Source organism: Oryza glaberrima, chromosome 8 (genome assembly GCF_000147395.1).
Source record: "Oryza glaberrima chromosome 8, OglaRS2, whole genome shotgun sequence".
NCBI classification, from domain to species: Eukaryota; Viridiplantae; Streptophyta; class Magnoliopsida; order Poales; family Poaceae; genus Oryza; species Oryza glaberrima.
This window is the reverse complement of record NC_068333.1, coordinates 21,986,921-22,006,870: the sequence shown is the minus strand read 5'-3', so window position 1 is coordinate 22,006,870 and position 19,950 is coordinate 21,986,921. Positions and strand designations below refer to the sequence as shown.

The following is a 19,950-nucleotide window of genomic DNA, read 5'->3' as shown; positions in this document are numbered from 1 at the left end:
GGGTGGTAAAGAACGGACCCATACCCACGTACCCAATGGTTAAGAGTTTTCGCCCATCAGTAAACCCATTAGTATAAGAGTTAAAACACGATTAGCTCCTAATAGAGTAAAAACCCGTCGGGTATCGGGTTATGGGTCCCCATTGCCATCTCTAGATATAAGGACCTAAACGTAAGATTTCAGAAGGTGCAAGGGCACTAAAAAAATGCCTCCAGGGGCATATTTGCAAGAGCTAAGGATGAGTTAGAACACAATTAGACGAGTTAGAACACGATTAGCTCCTAATAGAGTAAAAACCCGTCGCGTATCGGGCTATGGGTTCCCATTGCCATCTCTAGATATAAGGACCTAAACGTAAGATTTTAGAAGGTGCAAGGGCACTAAAAAAAAGCCTCCAGAGGCATATCTGCAAGAGCTAAGGATGAGTAAGAACATTATTAGCTTCTAATAAGTAAAAACCCGTCGGGTACGGCCGAAGCGCCACAGCCTGTGCTTATATAAGCTGAAGAAACCCTCGCTCGGTTTCTGGTATGGTATTAAACTTCCTCCCCCGCGGCGCTCTCGGAAGCCAGGGGCGCGAAGGCCCAAACCACGGAGGTAGGCCCATTGCGTAGGTGGGCCGTTAATAAGCGTCTCACGGAATCACGGGGTTATAGACTATTAGAGCGTGAAGCAGGAGGAGGCCGGCCTTCTAGAATGTTCCAGATGCTTCCGCCCCGCTTGGCCTTCTCGACCAGATTCTCCTGTGGCGGCGGCGGCGGCGGCGCCGTCGTCGTCTCCGGCGAGAGGCTCGCTGTTGATGCTCGTCGAAACGACCCTGATGAGGTGAGGACGTTTTCTCCTTTATTTCCCCCACCATCTGGCTCAGAACCAATAATCCTGAGATAATTTCAGAGAGAATTTGAGAGAGACAAGATTGTGATCTCATGCTACAGATTTCACCCACATTTATTCAGTTAAAACAAAATTAGGGCCACGTCTAGTAAGTTCAAAGGAAATCCTGCACCTCTGAACACATACAAAATGCATCTCTTCAGACAGGAGATGAGATTAATTACAACATTACACTGAAGCTTCCAGCTCAGTCAGCAATGTACACTACTAGTTACACTTACGGCTTCATTCATTCAGTAGTTCAGTGCTTGCTAGAATATATTTGTAGCCTTTGTCCTATAAACAGATTTATACAGCAGGAAGAAACGGATATTCAGATGTTTCCCTACCAAAACAGCTACTGGATTCCTAGCAGCACAGCATTGACAGACAATAAATAGCTTTCCCAATCCAATGGAAAGTGTGATAACTGAACTCTGAACAACCAATTACACAGCTTCAACTGAGGATGTCAGCTCAGATGAGCAGAGACGCGAAGAGCGCCGTCACCATCGGTAGAATGCCGGCTCTCATGACAGCAGCGGCCTGAGAGCCTGACGGCGACGCACCGGGTGCAGGGGTGCTCCCATTGGCAGCGCCGCCAGGTGCATTCTTCGGCGCGGCAGAAGGGAACGGCGGTTCAGTGACGTCTGATGAGTTCAGTACCGGCATTGGTGCCAGAGCTGGTGGCTGGGCTTGGCTGCCGTTGAGTAGCTGCGCTAGGACGCCAATTTCCGCAGGATTCATGTATGAAGGCATGTTAACTCCCAGACCGGTACAGGAGTTCACTGCCAAGAGGACAGCATGAGTGCAAGCAGCAACAGTGAGTGACACCATAATATGGCCAGGATAAATTACTGTGCAAAACATAACACTATTCAAGTAACAAGACAAATATTTGCTTTATCTAAAATATGTTAGATTAGCGAGATGGCAGTACACAGGATAATTGTGTCTAGGTGATAAAAACTATGTTAGATTAGCAAGATGTCAGTACACGATTTGCTGGTGGTTAAATGGAGCTGCAAAGTTGATATTTCCTTATTCTTTTGTACTTGTTTCCTCCATTAGAGTTAATGTATACTAGGCGTGATCAGCTGAACGAACATTTCGTTTTCATCATATCTAAGACAAGCAAGAGTTGAAATAATAGAACCTTATGGATAATTGGATACAGAAAATGACACTTACTTTTGTATCTTCTGACTGTTTTCGGAAAATCAGTTATGATGCCATCAATATTAACTAACTGGACATAGCTATTGATTTCCACTGTTACATCTGAAAAGAAATCCCAAGGTGGTGATACAAACTCATTCCGGAACACCTGTGCATAGATAGCTAGCCCAGCAGAACGGAGATCTTTCACAAGATTTGTTTCCTTCATGATAAAGCCCTGGCTCTCGGGGAAAATAGATTCCCTTTCAACAATGACAGCATCAGCAAATTTCTTCACATCTACCAGTGAGGAAGCAGAAGCATCCCCGATAGTTGATGGGAGAGTGTAAACAAGCTTGTATTTGGTTTCCAGCTGCTTCAGGTTGACAAGAACAGCACTATCTTCTGACTGGATCATAACCTCCTTGGCTTTGGTAGTTTGATTATTATAGCCAGCATCACTTAAGGCTTTGGTTACAGAATCAACAACATCAAATCCTAATGAATTTGCCATAAATACAGCATTCTGCAGTACAAAAGGTTTGATCAATGTAAAAGGCTGAAATATTTTAAATTGGTCCAAATATGTGACAAGAATGAGGAAAATATAATTTTACATATACATATATAGATATACATGGTAGTAATGTAAAATATATTATTACTAGGCACCACAGACTTCCGAAAACAGGCTGTGTTAATAACTCATGTTTGTCCTAAAAATATTGAAAGCTAACTTCCAGATGAACTTTTGCCCACAGAAGGGAGATGATAGTGCATATGTAATTCAAGCGGTAGAAAATTTGAAGCTAAAGGATCAGATTAACAAGAATATTAAGTACTTCAAGACGAAGCATCACCTTTATGATGATCATGATGCCAGACAAATCTTTATCCTTAGCAAATGTTAGAAAGTCAGATAACCTGAAGAAATTCCCCGCATTTCGGTACACTGGGTTCCTTACAAGATAATATATACTCTCTGGGGAAGATATCTTGGCTGTAGACAAAGATCAAATGCATGATTATTTTCTTAATTTATTGTGCCATCCACATTAATTACCAAGATAGAGTAGATAATTTCTCATAGAAAAAAAATAGCAAGTGTGAGATAAAGAAACTAACGTCTCAAATCACTACTGCTAATTTCAGCCCAAGTGAGATTGAATGTGAAGATTCCTGGAGTAGGCTGAATATCTTTAAAGATAGAAGCACGATTGCTGAAAGAGGTTCTCTGAACATTCGTGGTGTCAAACAGATTAATTGAACTCATGCATACAGGAACTCCATCACTGGTCATCTGAATGGAACAATCAATGACATCGGCACCATCATCAACCGCTTTCTGATAAGCCAAATCCGTACAGTCTGGGTAGTCTCCACTAGCACCATTGTGCGAGATAATTAATGGGCTCCCTGTATAGAAACACTACAGCAATTAGATCAAGTAGAACTTCTGGGTATCAAGCATCATGGGTAGAACTGTACAGTAAGTTTGGCACCCAAATGAAACATACCATGATCTGTCTTACTGCTTACATTCAAATTAGTGAAACAACCTGCAGACATAGAGATTAAAATGCATTAATTATTACTCTCTTATTACTTCACCAAACAATTAAAGAAAGCATCATAATTGTGATTGGTGGAAGTACAAGGCAATCAGTTAGTATATGGGCAGAAAAGGCATAGGGCCTCATCTTTTCGCTTATGCTTATAAGCCAAAATTTGAATTTTCAACCTTAAATTTGGAGCTGATTTTGAGGTTTTCTCATCGAAGTTTATTTTTCAGCCTTTGCTTTTAGATCGCTAAGAACACATATATAAAAGTTTTATTCACAAATTACTTTTCGTTTACAAATATGCCGTTTCGCTTATTCTGCGAATAAGCGAAACGATGGCCCCGATAAATTATCCAATCTTCAATCAGTAAGGATGTAAATTTGTATAGCCTTTTATTATTATAGAATCCAAACCAAACATGCTTTATGGATATTATTACATGATAGACGGTGCCAAATATGCTGGTGATGTAATGATCATCGTTATCTATGATCACCCATTCAACTTTACAATTTATTCCTCTATATTACAAATCAGGGAAATGCTTCAGTGCTCCTCCAAAAAGCACAAAATTAAAACATATCGAGGATAGAATCTAATTTTATAATGGTAAAACTGACATGCTGTAGATGAAACTTCAATATGATGTACTTTGTGTTCCTCTGTAAGAATGTTTAAAAAAAATAAAGAAAAGTTGGTCATTAAGGATAAGGGAAAAATCAGTAACTGTGGTGGTTATATTGGGCTAACAATGACCCAACCCCTGGATAAAAAGAAATTTCCCATGTGTAAGCACTTGAGTCAACAATCCTAGATTCTTCTTCTACTTGCAGTCAAGATCTTATGTAAAGTATCTAACTACAAAAGGAAGAACTAAATCAGATGATCATCTCCTTTCTAAAAGAAAAAGGATTGAATGATCATTTTCAACAAGTCGGCTTATGTGGTTTTCAGTAGAGCAAATGAACCACAGTGTTTTGGTGGTGACCAATTATTAGGCATAAAACTACAAAAGTAGTGTTGTTCCTTATCGAACAAATATCAAGCATTCATTGACAAATTTTGTTCTTAGTTTTTTTTTTTTTTTTTTTTTGCTTGCAGATTCACTAACTTTTTACAGAGAGGAGTACTGATGAACTTTCCAACTTTGATAAGTAATTAGTGTAATAATGATAGAATCTTACCAATAGCCGCTGCTGCAGTAAGTGGGAACTCAGATAATACTCCATCAACAGAGAAGTTATCACTAGCAACAAAATGCAAATATTCTTCCAACGGATCATAGCTGTAATTATACGGAATAGTTCTATCATTTGCAAAGTCAGAAGCATATATTTCTAAACCTGCACTGTGGGCATCTCTGACAATTGATTTGGCAGGCTGAATATAGTTATTAGTTGTCACTGGCCAAATGTACTCCTTGGGAACCATTATACCAGAGGCAACAGTCTTAATAAATGTCAAATTACTCAACAGATAACCATATGTTTGGTTTGAAGAAGGATCAGAACTGGTTGCATCAAGAAAACGAAACACTAGCTTCGTTTTGCGATTAACTCTTCCTGATATACTTTGGAGAAAACCCAATTCAGGTGACGAGATATACTGCACAGAACCACCCTTCGAAATTGAAAGGATGTATTTTGTCATATTCAAACCATGCTGTCTGTAGAAAATATCGTGCTGCACGAATGAAAGATAAATTAGCTTCTATGGAACTCAAAGTCATGAACAGCTAGCAAGTAGCAACAACAACTTTTGCAAGTTCAAGTTGCAAGAGCAGTAGGTCAACCTCAATATTCAGCCAAACAGAAGATGATTTGGCAAAATCTGTCACATTGGTAACAGCAAGAATGGGAAGGTATGCAAAATCAAACTTGTCGGTGCGAGACCAAATTGCCTGTGTTACTGTTCAATGGCATAAAAAGAGTACAGAAATATACCAGGTTAGCAAAAAATATCACATCAACACATCACACCATTCAAGAGAGGAATTTCATCATCCAATCAAAAACAGAGTAAATTCTACACATGATTTAGCCAAAATACACATTGTGTGGAATACATATTGCGAAAATACATTTTAATAGTTCTCATCATTAACACAATCTAACCAACTGATCCCACCTAACTACAAATGGTAATTTCTGCAGAGTGTGGCCTGGACACATCAGTGTATGACGTGAAAGCTGATGTTGCTAAGGTGGCTGGAGGAGCTAAATGACTTTGGTATCCTTTGTGCCATGCCGTTATATTGAAGAGGCCAGGGAGATTCCTTAATTGACACAATGATCAGAAATTACCATGTGCCACCCTAAAAAAAATATTACCATGCGTCATTTACAGGTTTGCTTGGTTGTCTGGTTGATCAGAGTCATTAGTTACAAAAGATCATCACACATGCAGTTTTATGATAGGTATGCCAAATAATGCATAGCTTCATGAATACTATTTTAATATCATAATTGTGTGATAGTTCGGTCAAAGCATATAGTGTCTATGTGAAGAGCTAAGAGGCAAAACCATCATGCGTTTTTGGTGATCAAAGGAAATTTCTTTTAAAACTTGAACATCCATTTGCCGAATCCAAACAAATTCGACTTATTTTTTTAAAAAAAAAACAGAGGCACATACTACCGGAACCCAGTGGTAAACCCGAAATTTCGGTCCTAAATGGTGAACCCTGGAGAAGAGTTGAAAAATGATAGGTTGGCACTTACAGATAACACTTTGCAGCGAAGAAATGGTATAGTCAATAGGAAACCATCCTTTGCTCCGTTGACCGTTGACAATGTATGCCTTCTCTCCCGCTGGGTAAGCTTGCTTTATACTGGTGCAGTTGTTCATAAGTAAATCCCGGAGGCAAATTCCGACACCATCCTTGGTTAGTTGCACATCGCACCACAAAGTGGTGTCACCCGAGGTAGAAGACAAGGCAAAAACGTAGGCATTTTGGCTGGAATCAGGAAACACTCCTGAAAAGCCACCTTTAGCTATGACGAGGGGCGCCTTACCTGAAATAACAAATGCCCAATGGTTTGCTCAATTCTGGCTATACATAAAGAACTAGAATTTCAATTGGTAATAATCATCAGTTACAGAGCTGCAAGTAATGATCGGTAATTAAGCAGATAAAAAGGACAAGAAACAATTAATTAACACGGCGCGGTGCAGCGATTTCTCTACTTATTATGAAACTCTTAACAATTGCAGGTCATACGCTCAGTTGCTGCGCAGCTCATATGCTTTCCAGCCGCGGAAAAAGGAATTGATCCTTCAATATCCTATATAGTACTCCCTCCGTCTCTAAATATTCGACGCCGTTAATTTTTTTTAACATATTTGACAGTTCGTTCTATTAAAAAATTTATATAATTATTAATTCTTTTCCTATCTTTTGATTCATTCTTAAATATACTATATACTTTTATGTATATATGTAGTTTTATATATTTCACAACACGTTTAAAAAGAGTAGTACGAATCAACTCGAAAGCAAAAAACCCCAACCCATTCAAACCAGAGTCGTTGAATGCCCTGGAGAAAAGGGAAACAGAACAAACAAGAGGAAAGGTCCAAAGGCGGACCCCCCCCCCTCCCTCCCTCTACCCGCACGCCGCCGGGGAAGGCGGGGAAGGAGGCAGCAGAGCTTACCGGAGAGGGTCTTGTAGGCCGGGGGCCTCTGCGCGGCGGCGCCGCCTCCGCCTGAAAGGAGCATCAGGAGGAGGCCGCAGCACCACAGCCGCACGGCGCCACCGCCACCGCCACCACCACCACCCCAGCTGCTCGTCGTCATCCCGCAGAACCTTCCAGAAGCTTCCTTGCCGCGGAGCTCAGGAAGAGCAGAGCAGAGAGAGAAGAAGCGCACTGCGAAAAGCGGTGGTGTTTTTTTTTCCTTTTTTTTGGTTTGGCAGAGAGAATATTGGCACACGGGGATTTGTATATATATATAGGGGAGAGGAGAGGGCGAGCGGGTGGGACCCACCTGTCAGCTTCAGAGAGTGGTGGCCCGCGAGGAGACGGCTGGTGATGGGGCCCACCGCACAGTGAGACGCCCGTGAACCGAGCGAGGCTTGGCGTCCCCCGAGAAATTGCACCACAAAGACGACGCTCGCTCGATCCGCGTGCTTGTCTCCAACTGTTTGGTTGTTACTCCTAGCTTAGCTATCAGAGCAAGTTTAATATAGCTTACTACTAGCTCCAAATCATTTATAGCTAATGTAATAGCCAATTTATACAATAGTTGCTTACTATACTATTAATACCTGGTCTCACCTATCATATACACATTACGTCTTGAAGCCCGTGCTGCAGCTGGCTACAGATCTGTAGCCCGCTACTTTTCTCTCTCTTCCTTTATCTCTTTAAAATATGTTTAGAGCTGGCTTATAGCCTGCTATTGTACCTGCTCTCAGTATACTTATGAGTGGTGCTAAACTATTTGCCACTGAACCCACATGTCATTGATATATGAGGGCCCACGTATCATAGACAGCGAGTGGCAAATAATTAATTGCCACATCTTAAAAGTGGCATGGAGTTAAATTGTCCCTTATTTATTTTATAGTTTACCGCGTGCTACCTCCATTTTTTTTAAAAAAATATGAGACGTAGTTCATTTTTAAGAACTCCATTGTCCAAACAGCATATTTACAAACGGAAAATAATTTGTAAATATAACTTTTATATACATGTTGTTAGCGATCTAAAAGTAAAGGTTGAAAAATAAACTATGATGAGAAAAACCTCACGATCACGTTTAAATTTTAGGTTCAAATTTTAAATTTTAGCTTATAAGCATAAGCATAAGTGAAAAAAACTGGCCCTAAAATAGTATTTGAGCAACTTATGATCAACTTATAAGCCGTTATGTCGCAGCTAGCACCGTTTGTTTGGGCTATTAGCAGTGACAACTTTTCCCTTTTTCGTTAGCGTGCTTCCTAAATTACTGAATGTTTTTTTTTCAAAAACTTTTCTATAGAGGTTTCATTAAAACATAAGTAGACCACCCGTGTTCATGTTTGTAATAATTAATAATCAATTAATTTGCCTCGTTTTATGTCTCGTAGAGTTGTGGGAATGGCCGAAAATAATTAAATCATAGTTGTAGTATGATTCGCTTCCAACATAGCGCTCACATATCAACGTTGAAAAGAAAATGGCAGGATTTGCTTGCGCTTGTTAAATGTATAACGAAGAATTTGATAACCCCAACTTAGATTGTCATGATAATTTTTATTGGTAAATGGTGTCAAATCTTGGGATAGAGAGGTGCTTGTTTGTTTATAAAGTACTATTGTTCTTTAATTTCCCGCTTGTCTTTTGGCCTTTACTTATATAGTAGTACATGCTTCCATTCCTCTGCTCATTTAGTACTGCAAATGATCATTCAAACTTTTAAACAAACGGGATTTAACTTACTCTTGATTGCTTCATGCTAGTTCGACCTGCAGATAGAGCTAGAATATAATTTTTTTTCAGGAGAAGAAACCATGCATCTGGGCAGGTGAAAACACGCGTATATACCTCTGACTTTGTATTAACCAACTAACTAGGTTGTCTTTAGATTCAAGGTTTGGATTCAAATTTTAGTCTTTTTTTATCACATCAACCTATCATACACACAACATTTTAACTTTTCAGTCACATCATCTCCAATTTCAACCAAAATCTAAACTTTACACTGAACTAAACACAGCCTAAAACTGATCATTTATAGATGAAGAACGAAGCTGAGATAGTGCCAAGCAGCTGTAAACTTGTAAAGCGATGTGCGCTTCTGTTTCGCAATCAGCTGCGACGGATTCGGGCAAAAGTGGAGGAGTGGATCCAGTGATCCAGTCAATCATACGGAGGCTCTGAAGTCTGAACTGATCGATCACCTCAATCGCCATGGCAGATACGGCAGCAAACCAGAATACTCCATCCGTCCTTTAAAAAAAATAAATTAGATATAATATAATAATATAAGTTTATTGTACTATGATACTCCATTTATCCCAAAATATAAGTGCGCGTCCTAAACTACGCTTCGGGTTGTTATTTTCTAAATTTTCATTAGCATACTTTTAAAACTGGTTAGCGCTATGTTTCTTGCGAAAATTTTTTATGTATAAGTTGCTTTATTTTTTTCAAAAAAATATATATATATTTCAAGTTTTTAATAGTTAATACTCAACTAATCATATGCTAATCATGTTTCTCGTTTTAATCCATTTCAGATCGGACTTTGGAACGGGTCTAAAGGGATGCAACCACCTTCTTTAAAATGCGAGTGGCCACTTGGAATTTACACTTTTGTATCCATATTGTAATTTTCTATACTACTTTAAAATATTGGTGGTGGTGGTGGTTCTGCTGCCACCAACTGTCATGTGGGTTTATATTTGAGCGTTCACTATATGAATTTCATACAACATGTATATTTATATCAATTGTTCAGCAACCGTGTAACTCGACATGCACGTACAAAATTTTACCACATATATTAGGATGATTAGATAGGGAATAATTTTATTTTATTTTGTAGGGTTTAATATAAGCTGATTGCAATGCATGGGTATTTAATATTGTAAAATGGACCGAATGTTGACCGCCCACAATAAAACAGTCTCCACAATGATCATGGCAACAACAAAAAGATAAAAAAGGGAGATAAAAAGAAGGAAACGGTTTCTTCAGCGGTCAAGACGGATTGCGACATTGCAAGTTTGTATTGGGCAAAACGAACCACGAATGTGACCAGGTCCGCACGGCAGATTCCAAACAAGAGAGGGAAAAAGATGACAGCGATCTGTCCGTGTCACAGCGTGCATGCCTCCAAACACCCAAAGGGTATATAAAACTCCAAGATATTATCTAAAAGAACAACTCCAAAAGAAAATTAGTGTTGTGGAGAAGAAATGTAGACTTTTTTTTTACACCAAGAAATGCAGACTTGGCCTTCGACTTGGGCTCTGTTTTGAGCTTTGGATCTGGTCAGTCTCTAGTATGTACGTGTGCAAGTCGCCGGTCAAGGTCGACCGTTTCGTCTCCTAGCATGAGAAAAATAATAATATCTTCGGTTTTTTAATAGATGACGCTGTTGACTTTTTCTCACATGTTTGATCATTCATCTTATTAAAAAAATTACGTAATTATAATTTATTTTGTTATGAGTTGTTTTATCACTTATAATACTTTAAATGTGATTTATATATTATACATTTGCATAAAATTTTTGAATAAAACGAATGGTCAAATATGTTAGAAAAAGTCAACGGCATCATCTATTATGAGGAAGTATTATACTAGCAGTTCTTCTGTAAAGAGATATACTAGTATACTTCTAGTAGTATTTCTTTATAAAGAGATATACACACTACTCTGTTCTAAATAAATTTATATTCACACTTCCACATACACTACTTCTGCTCTATCGATTCCTTATCTCTCACTTTATCTACTCCCAGTCAATGCATTTATCTCTTACTTTTATAAAATTTGGTATAATGATTGCTAAAATTTAAATTAAATTTATTTTGTGGTAAACAAGAGAGACTAAAAATGGAATAACACTAGTAGACTAACGATTTTTTTTGTGTGGTCGGAATCGGTTTTTGCGTGTAGATCTTCCACCCGTCTGGAACGAGGTGTATGTGAAAATCACGATTTTCACGTGCGGGTGACACACCCGCACGCGGACGCTTAAACTGCCTGCATGGGAAAATAAAAAATCAAAAAAAAAAATCAAAAACGCCGTCACCACCGTCGTCGCCGTCACCACTATCGTCGTCGCCACTTTGCCCGAGGCCCGCTGCCGTCTTCCCTGCAGTTGCCGGTGACGGATCCGGCCTCCCCACAGCGGCCAGCGACGGATCCGGCCTCCCCGCAGCGGCCTTGGACGCTGCTCCCGGCGGCGGCCTCCGCGCTTCCCTTCGGCCGCACCGCCGCTGACGCCCCTCCCCTCTGCCGGATCTAGGGAGGAAAGGAAGGTGAGGGGAGGAGAGCGGGATCCCGTAGGGGAGGGCGCCCGGCCGACGGATCCATGCGGTGACGGCCACCGCCTGCCGGATCCCGCGCGTCATCGATCGCCGCGCCACCGCTGCCGCAGCCGCCGCCTACGCCCACTGCCAGCATCGGGGAGGGAAGGAAGGGGAGGGGAGGGGAGGGAAGGGGAGGAGAGGACGGGACGGAAGGAAGTGGAGAAAGTGGATAGGAGGGAAGGAGAGGAGAAAAAGAGGGGAGAGAAAGGGGGAAAAATTTAAAGTGGGTAGGAGGGAAAGAGGGGTGGGTATTTTTCCATGTGACTGTACGTGAAAATGGGCTCATTTTTTCCAAACACGACCAGTTATAATCCGTATGCAATCTAAATGTGTTTTTGTCAAGGATTTTGTGTAGTAGTGTAGGTCCATGACGAAAGGGATTGCTATTTACTATTACTATCAGTAGTTGCAGTCCTTGTCATGATCCTCATGGAATTATTAGTTTGGCCAACAGGTCGCAATCATTAATTCCCCTCTAGCTAACAGTTGCAATTTGCAGAAACACCGGCTGTTGCTCCCGGATTTCGACGCCGAAGCCGTGTGACGGTCCCATGATCGATCGAGGTATGCTCGGTAGGGTTTCAACTTTAAAATTTTGGTATAGAAATTGGGTCTGAAATATGGTTGTAAAACAGTATAAATTATTTTATGAGACTGCTTTTACCTAACTTCGCTTCCGTTTTAGGTGAAACTGAAACTTTTTTAGTCCAGCTCCAGTAAACTTTTTTGTACCTTTCGTTGGACGCATGATGCGACGTAACTTATGTGCGTGTGCCAGTTCACTAGTTATTACTCCCTCGGTCCCATTATAAGTACAATCATAAGCTTCTGTGCCTAACTTTTGACCGTTCGTCTTATTTAAAAAATTTATGAAAATTTTTTAAAAGTTAAGTAACGCATAAAGTATTATTCATATTTTATCATCTAATAATAATAAAAATACTAATCATAAAAATATTTTAAATAAGACGGTTGGTCAAAATTTGACACTGAAAGTTACAACTGTGCTTATTATGGTTACTTAATAGTATTGCCGTGTGAGCGCTGGCACTACTATTTTGGTGCCCATGTTTTCTGAACGAGTCCATGACAAATACAGTGTGCGATAGCCTTTCTAATTCAACGCCAAAATATACAGGTCTCACCTCAGTCACTGACCAAGTCCAGGACCAGAGATATGTCCAAGCCGTTCCATGCAAAATGCCTCCGGCGTTTACGAGCAGCAGTAGCAGTGTGGAGATTATAGATACCCATATCTACATGACAGTTATACTTTAGTCGGATATATGGTACCAAATATAGATAGAATATCTTTATGAGGACTCGGGGTAGGTTCTAAACTTATATGTCAAGAAAATACCCGGGATCCTAGTCGGCTACGATTGTATTTTATCTGTCATCCCATATTCCGTTAGGATATGGACTGTACCTTGTATTTCGGATCCCTTCCCCTATATAAGGAGGGTCCGTGTGCCTCTTAGGGCACGATTCTTTTTTTCTCCCAACTATACAATCAATAACACACTCGGCGGAATCATCCCCGGACAGGAGTAGGGTATTACTTCTTTAATAAAAAGGCCTGAACCTGTATAAAATCCCTTGTCTCTAAACACATCCACTTTCCAAGCTTGATAGCCACCCCCTTTTGTTATTGCCGAAATCTTGTTTCGATAGTTGGCGCGTCAGGTAGGGGCGGCGTCAGGTTCTCGCCGACTAGGTGCGATGGGTTTCGTTTCTGGCATCGACGACCTCGCCTTCCCTCCCGGGCAGGCGTTCCGATTCGGCAGCCTCGACTTCATCGCCGACGACTTCGGCAAGATCTCTCTCCTTGACTCGGACTCAAACCAGTCGGGGAGAAACCAGGTCCTCGTGCCGTTCGGTATTCCGAACTCGGCCGAGGCCTACTCCAAGATCATCTCTCCCGAGTCGGCTTCAAACTACTCGGACGAGATCCAATCTACTCTTCCGCGACCAGATCAAGACGACGGGTCCTATCCCTCAATCTTGATGAAACTTCCTGATGACTTGGCCGTCGTCTTCATAGCCAAAACATCTCCCACTCGGAGATCTACGCGGGCTCCGGCATCGGCTCCGATCCAGCCTAGATCTAGGGAGGTTGGCGTTATACTCCAACCTCTTGGGACATTCTCGACGGAAGAATTGGATGGCTACCTTAGCTCCCCCGGCGTCAGTTCTCGACCAACCGAGATCCTCGACTACGACGACTTTGGCTACCACTACGACCACGGCGACTTCGACAACTTCGACGACAGCTACGAGGATAACTACACGCCCCTCTTCTTCGACGTATTCATGGCTGACAACGAAACGGAAGAACAGCGCCAAGCCCGAGAAGCGGACCAAGATCGCGCACGGCAAGAAGCTGAACGTCGCCGACTGGAGGAAGAGCGACAGCGACAGGAGCGAGAACGACTACAGCGTGAGCAACAAGATCGCGAACGGATTGCAAAGGAAGCTGAAGATCGACGGCACCGCACCTTGGAATCTGGGCGCCGAGCGAGAGAGCTCATTGGGCAACAAGACGTCGACGGGACAGCGGTCTTTCGCACCCCTCAGCAGAACGCGGTTGCAGCAATCACTCTCCTCGACACCCTCCTCAAGGAAGACGCACTCAACCAAGCTGATCATGTTGTCAACATCTTGAACCAGACGAAGACCATGATCGCTGCCTCGGTTCCAGCCAACTCTGCAAGCACCCACAACCCGACTGGTAGCCGAGTCCCTCATCATCAGCCAAGCCTCAGCGTCACCGGCACAGGATCTAGTCGCAGGAGCAGGGGTCACGATGAACGATCTGTTCACTCGCTTCCCGAACGTCACAGGGAGCGCCGAGCTGAACGGCCTCATTCTCCACCTCGCCAGCGTCCCGTCGACCTTCGTGACACGATCAACCAGCGCCGTGCAGCATGAGGTCACCGTCATTCACCAAATCGCTACGACGATGACGTGGATGGAGTAGCTTCCTTCACTAATGACCTGCGTCGAGTGGATTGGCCAGTCAGCTTCAAACCGACTGGAATCGAGAAGTATGACGGCACCACCAATCCGGAGTCTTGGCTCACCGTCTACGGACTCACAATTCGCGCAGCAGGTGGAGACAGCAAGGCCATGGCAAACTATCTACCTGTGGCCCTAGCAGACTCCGTCCGATCCTGGCTCCACGGACTACCCCGTGGCACGATCGGATCATGGGCGGAACTTCGTGATCACTTCATCGCCAACTTCCAGGGCACCTTTGAACTCCCCGGCACACAGTTTGACCTCTACAACGTCGTTCAGAAGTCTGGAGAATCCCTTCGAGATTACATCCGACGCTTCTCCGAACAATGCAACAAGATCTCCGACATCATCGAGGACGTCATCATCGCCGCCTTCACTAAAGGCATTCGCCACGAGGACCTAGTCGGCAAGTTCGGACGTAAACCTCCCAGGACGGTTAAGCAGATGTTCGAAAAAGCCAACGAGTATGCCAAAGCCGAAGATGCTATCACCGCGTCCAAACAGTTGGGCACCACTTGGAAGCTAAAGAAGGACACGCCGACTGCAGGGGGGAGTGGAAGTAACAACCACAAGGATCGCAAGCGTAAGCCCGAAGAACTTGTGGCGACCACCTCTCCATCTTCCCGACAACGTCCCCGCGTCAACACCTTCGACAAGATAATGAACTCCCAATGTCCGCATCATCCCAATTCCAACCACGTGGCCAAAGATTGCTTCGTCTACAAACAGCTCGCAGAGCAATACGTCAAGAACGCACTCAAACCTTCAGACGGAGATCAGGGCACATCAAAGAAGAAAGGTGATGAAGACGATGCCCCGACTGGTTTTCAAGATCATCGCAAAGAACTTAATCACATCTTCGGCGGACCCTTGGCTTATGAGTCCAAGAGAAAACAGAAGCTAACAGAACGGGAGATCAATACGGTTCAGCCTAACACGCCCCAATATCTTCGGTGGTCGGAAACAGCAATTAAGTTCGACCGCTCGGATCATCCCGACTGAGTGGTCCACCCGGGGCGGTACCCCCTGGTACTAGACCCAGTGGTTCGCAATGTCAAGCTCCGACGAACTCTCATCGATGGTGGCAGCGCACTCAACATCCTTTTCGCTAAGACCCTGGACGATATGCAGATTCCTCGCACGGAATTAAAGCCGAGTAATGCACCCTTCCATGGTGTTATTCCAGGATTGTCAGCTACACCACTCGGTCAGATCACCCTTCCAGTACCTTCGGCACTCGGGAGAATTTTCGCACAGAAAATGTCTGTTTCGAAGTCGCTGATTTTGAGACAGCATATCACGCTATACTCGGACGACCGGCTCTAGCCAAGTTCATGGCCGTCCCACACTACACCTACATGATGATGAAGATGCCTGATCCTCGAGGGGTCATATCACTACGGAGCGACATCAAGCAGGCTGTCACATGTGACAAAGAAAGCTGCGAGATGGCCCAAACCCATGAGACTACTCTTGCTCGCAAAGAGATCCGACTGGCTGCAACCACGGCAAGCGAGGGAGAACTGCCTGCAACCAAGCTGACGAAGACCGAAGAAAGTGATGCCAAGACGAAAAAGATTCCCCTAGATCCCTCCGATCCTAATAAGACTGCTGTAATAGACGCTGAGTTAGATTGTAAATAGGAAAGCGCGCTCATCACCTTTGTTCAGAATAATAAAGATATTTTTGCGTGGAAACCATCCGATATGCCTGGTATCCCCAGAGAGGTGATTGAGCACTCTTTACATGTTAAGGAAGACACCAAACCCATCAAGCAATGACTCCATCGTTTTGCACAAGACAGGAAGGATGCGATCAAGGAGGAATTAACCAAGCTGTTAGTAGCAGGCTTCATAAAGGAAGTCCTTCATCCCGACTGGCTGGCTAACCCAGTCCTGGTTCGGAAAAAGACGGGGCAATGGCGCATGTGCGTCGATTATGCCGACCTCAACAAATCTTGTCCCAAAGACCCTTTTGGGTTACCTCGCATTGACCAGGTGGTTGACTCAACGGCCGGCTGCGAGTTACTCAGCTTCTTGGACTGTTACTCGGGATATCATCAAATCCGACTAAAAGAATCCGACTGCTTGAAGACCTCGTTTATTACACCTTTTGGGGCCTACTGCTACATCATCATGCCCTTTGGATTGAAGAACGCAGGAGCAACCTATCAACGCATGATTCAGAGGTGTTTTTCAACTCAAATCGGTAGCGATGTTGAAGCCTATGTTGATGATGTAGTCGTCAAGACCAAGCAGAAGGATGACCTGATTCTGGATTTAGAAGAAACTTTTACAAGCATTCGTGCTTTCAAGATGAAACTAAACCTGGAAAAATGCGTCTTCGGAGTGCCGTCAAGGAAGTTGCTTGGATTTATGGTATCTCAGAGAGGCATACAGGCCAACCCGGAGAAAATCAACGCCATCCTCAACATGAAACCGCCAAGCTCCCAGAAAGACGTCCAAAAGCTGACTGGTTGCATGGCGGCGCTCAGCCGGTTCGTCTCGCGACTCGGCGAGCGGGGGATGCCCTTCTTCAAGCTGCTGAAGAAAACTGACAATTTCCAGTGGGGACCCGAAGCACAAAAAGCCTTCGAAGACTTCAAGGAACTCCTCACCACTCCACCAGTTTTGGCCTCACCACATCCACAAGAGCCACTACTGTTATATGTGTCAGTAACCTCCCAGGTTGTGAGTACGGTCCTGGTTGTCGAGCGTGAAGAGGAAGGCCATATTCAAAAAGTCCAACGACCAATCTATTTTGTCAGCGAGGTTTTAGCCGACTCCAAGACAAGGTATCCTCGGGTTCAAAAGTTATTATATGGTGTCTTAATTACCGTCAGGAAATTATCTCACTATTTTCAAAGTCACTCGGTCACGGTGGTCACATCTTTTCCACTCGGGGATATACTTCATAATTGCAAAGCAAACGGACGGATTGCAAAGTGGGCCTTAGAATTGATGTCTTTGGACATATCTTTCAAACCACGAACTTCGATCAAGTCACAAGCTTTGGTTGATTTCCTTGCTGAGTGGACCGAGCGCCAAGAAGGCATGCCAGAGGAAAAGATGGAATATTGGACTATGCATTTTGATGGGTCGAAGAGGCTTACCAGCACTGGAGCTGGGGTCGTCCTGATTTCCCCGACTGGAGAAAGATTGAGCTACGTATTATGGATACATTTTTCTACGTCCCACAACGTGGCGGAATACGAGGCGCTACTCCATGGATTAAGGATTGCAATCTCTTTAGGCATTCGCCGATTAATCGTCCGTGGAGACTCTCAGTTGGTTGTTAATCAAGTCATGAAAGAGTGGTCTTGTCTAGATGATAATATGACTGCTTATCGACAAGAGGTACGCAAGTTGGAAGACAAATTCGATGGACTCGAGCTCACCCATGTCCTCCGACATAATAATGAGGCAGCCGACAGACTAGCCAATTTTGGTTCAAAACGGGAAGCAGCTCCTTCAGATGTATTCGTCGAACATCTTTACGAACCGACCGTGCCCAGAAAAGAGACAACCGAAGCCATGGATACTCAAGGCGTAAGCATGATTGAAGCCGACTGGAGAGAACCTCTCATAGAATTTTTGACCAAACAAGAACTTCCTCAAGACAAAAATGAAGCCGAGCGGATTTCCAGGCGCAGCAGACTTTACATTATTCACGAAGCTAAACTATACAAGAAAAGTTCATCAGGAATACTTCAGCGCTGTGTATCTTTGGAGGAAGGGAGACAATTGTTGAAGGATATACATTCTGGTATTTGTGGTAATCATGCGGCTGCACGGACCATCGTCGGCAAAGCTTATCGACAAGGTTTTTTCTGGCCTACAGCTGTGTCCGATGCGGACAAGATTGTGCGGACATGTGAAGGTTGCCAATTTTTTGTCAGACAAACTCATTTGCCAGCCCAAGAGTTGCAAACCATCCCGTTGTCCTGGCCGTTTGCGGTCTGGGGGCTTGACATGGTCGGCCCATTTAAAAGGGCAGTCGGTGGTTACACACATCTCTTTGTGGCTATCGACAAATTCTCCAAGTGGATTGAGGCTAAACCGGTCATCACGATCACAGCAGATAAAGCTAGAGATTTTTTCATCAACATTGTGCATCGGTTTGGGGTACCTAATCGGATCATCACTGATAATGGCACTCAATTCACCGGCGGAGCATTTAAAGACTTTTGTGAAGACTTCGGCATTAAAATTTGTGATGCCTCCGTGGCACACCCCATGAGTAACGGACAAGTTGAGCGTGCTAACGGCATGATACTGTAAGGGATCAAAGCACGAGTTTTCGACCGACTATGCCCTTATGCTGGCAAGTGGGTAGATCAGCTGTCGTCCGTACTTTGGTCTTTACGCACTACTCCTAGTCGGGCTACCGGCCAGTCGCCGTTCTTTTTGGTTTATGGCGCAGAAGCAATGTTGCCGAGTGAAGTGGAATTTGAATCACTACGATTTCGGAACTTCAACGAGGAGGGCTATAAAGAGGGCCGAGTAGACGACATCAACCGACTAGAAGAAGCCCGAGAAGCAGCTTTAATTCAATCGACTCGATATTTGCAAGGGTTGCGTCGTTATCATAATCGGAATGTTCGATCGCGAGCCTTTCAAATCTTGTCAACGAGTATGACAGTAGCGTGAGCGTTTACGACATTCAGGGCGTTAGCAATGCAATCGACGTGTTGTTCCGTACCCATGGCGCAAAAAAGGAAAAAAAATATTCGACGCTATGTCGTCCATATGCGGAGTCAAACGAAGAACACGGAACTAAAGATAGACACGTGTTCTCTGTCTACATGGAGAGCATGCGACGTAGGGAGATGGGCACACCGCCGTGTTGTGGAGGGCGGATCCTAGCGTGGCGTGGTTTTGCCAGGCGTACACGAGCGATGTAGTGTGAAGCTTGTTACTTACAACGATCTTGGGCATAGTTGGTCTCTTGGGCCTCTTGAATGCGTAGCCCGCATTGTGAACACCCTCACGATACACTTACGTGGAAAGTGAGACCTCCTTGTCAATTTTAAATCTTATTTTAGTTCAATACGTCCATCTAAGATACTCACCATTGGTTTTCGTCTCGTAGATACGACTCCTACTACCAAGGACACCAATATGGCATTCTATGATGTCTGCCCTAGCTATCTAGGGACTTGGGTACCTCACCCCTCTTCTCTCGAAGCGTCGGTTGAATGGAAGACAAACAAACGGTATTGTCGTCTCCTAGACGGATGGAAAGGCCCGTGTGTTCTATATCGAGGTTGAGCGAGTATGATATGTGTTGAGTGGTTGATTATGTAATTGTC

General features: G+C 43.6%; 1 protein-coding gene across 1 annotated transcript; it reads right to left on the bottom strand.

Annotated features, from left to right (window-relative positions):
* Positions 1 to 916: 916 nt before the first annotated feature.
* Positions 917 to 7,523, bottom strand: LOC127782105 (glycerophosphodiester phosphodiesterase GDPDL3-like). The gene is made up of 9 exons (XM_052309182.1): positions 7,249 to 7,523; positions 6,315 to 6,608; positions 5,387 to 5,502; positions 4,779 to 5,277; positions 3,549 to 3,590; positions 3,157 to 3,447; positions 2,892 to 3,031; positions 2,065 to 2,557; positions 917 to 1,661 (listed from the first exon to the last, which is right to left on the bottom strand). Exons 1-9 carry the CDS (start codon positions 7,388 to 7,390, stop codon positions 1,351 to 1,353), a joined length of 2,328 nt encoding a protein of 775 aa, XP_052165142.1. The 5' UTR covers positions 7,391 to 7,523; the 3' UTR covers positions 917 to 1,350.
* Positions 7,524 to 19,950: the final 12,427 nt, after the last annotated feature.

Bases quoted from the DNA above. Each gene is read 5' to 3' on its own strand.
- LOC127782105 (XM_052309182.1), bottom strand. From the start codon at position 7,390: ATGACGACGAGCAGCTGGGGTGGTGGTGGTGGCGGTGGCGGTGGCGCC. The intron at 3,591-4,778 runs GTAAGATTCTAT...CTATGTCTGCAG, and splicing joins TACTGCAGCAGCGGCTATTG to GTTGTTTCACTAATTTGAAT. The intron at 3,448-3,548 runs GTATGTTTCATT...GTTTCTATACAG, and splicing joins AAGCAGTAAGACAGATCATG to GGAGCCCATTAATTATCTCG.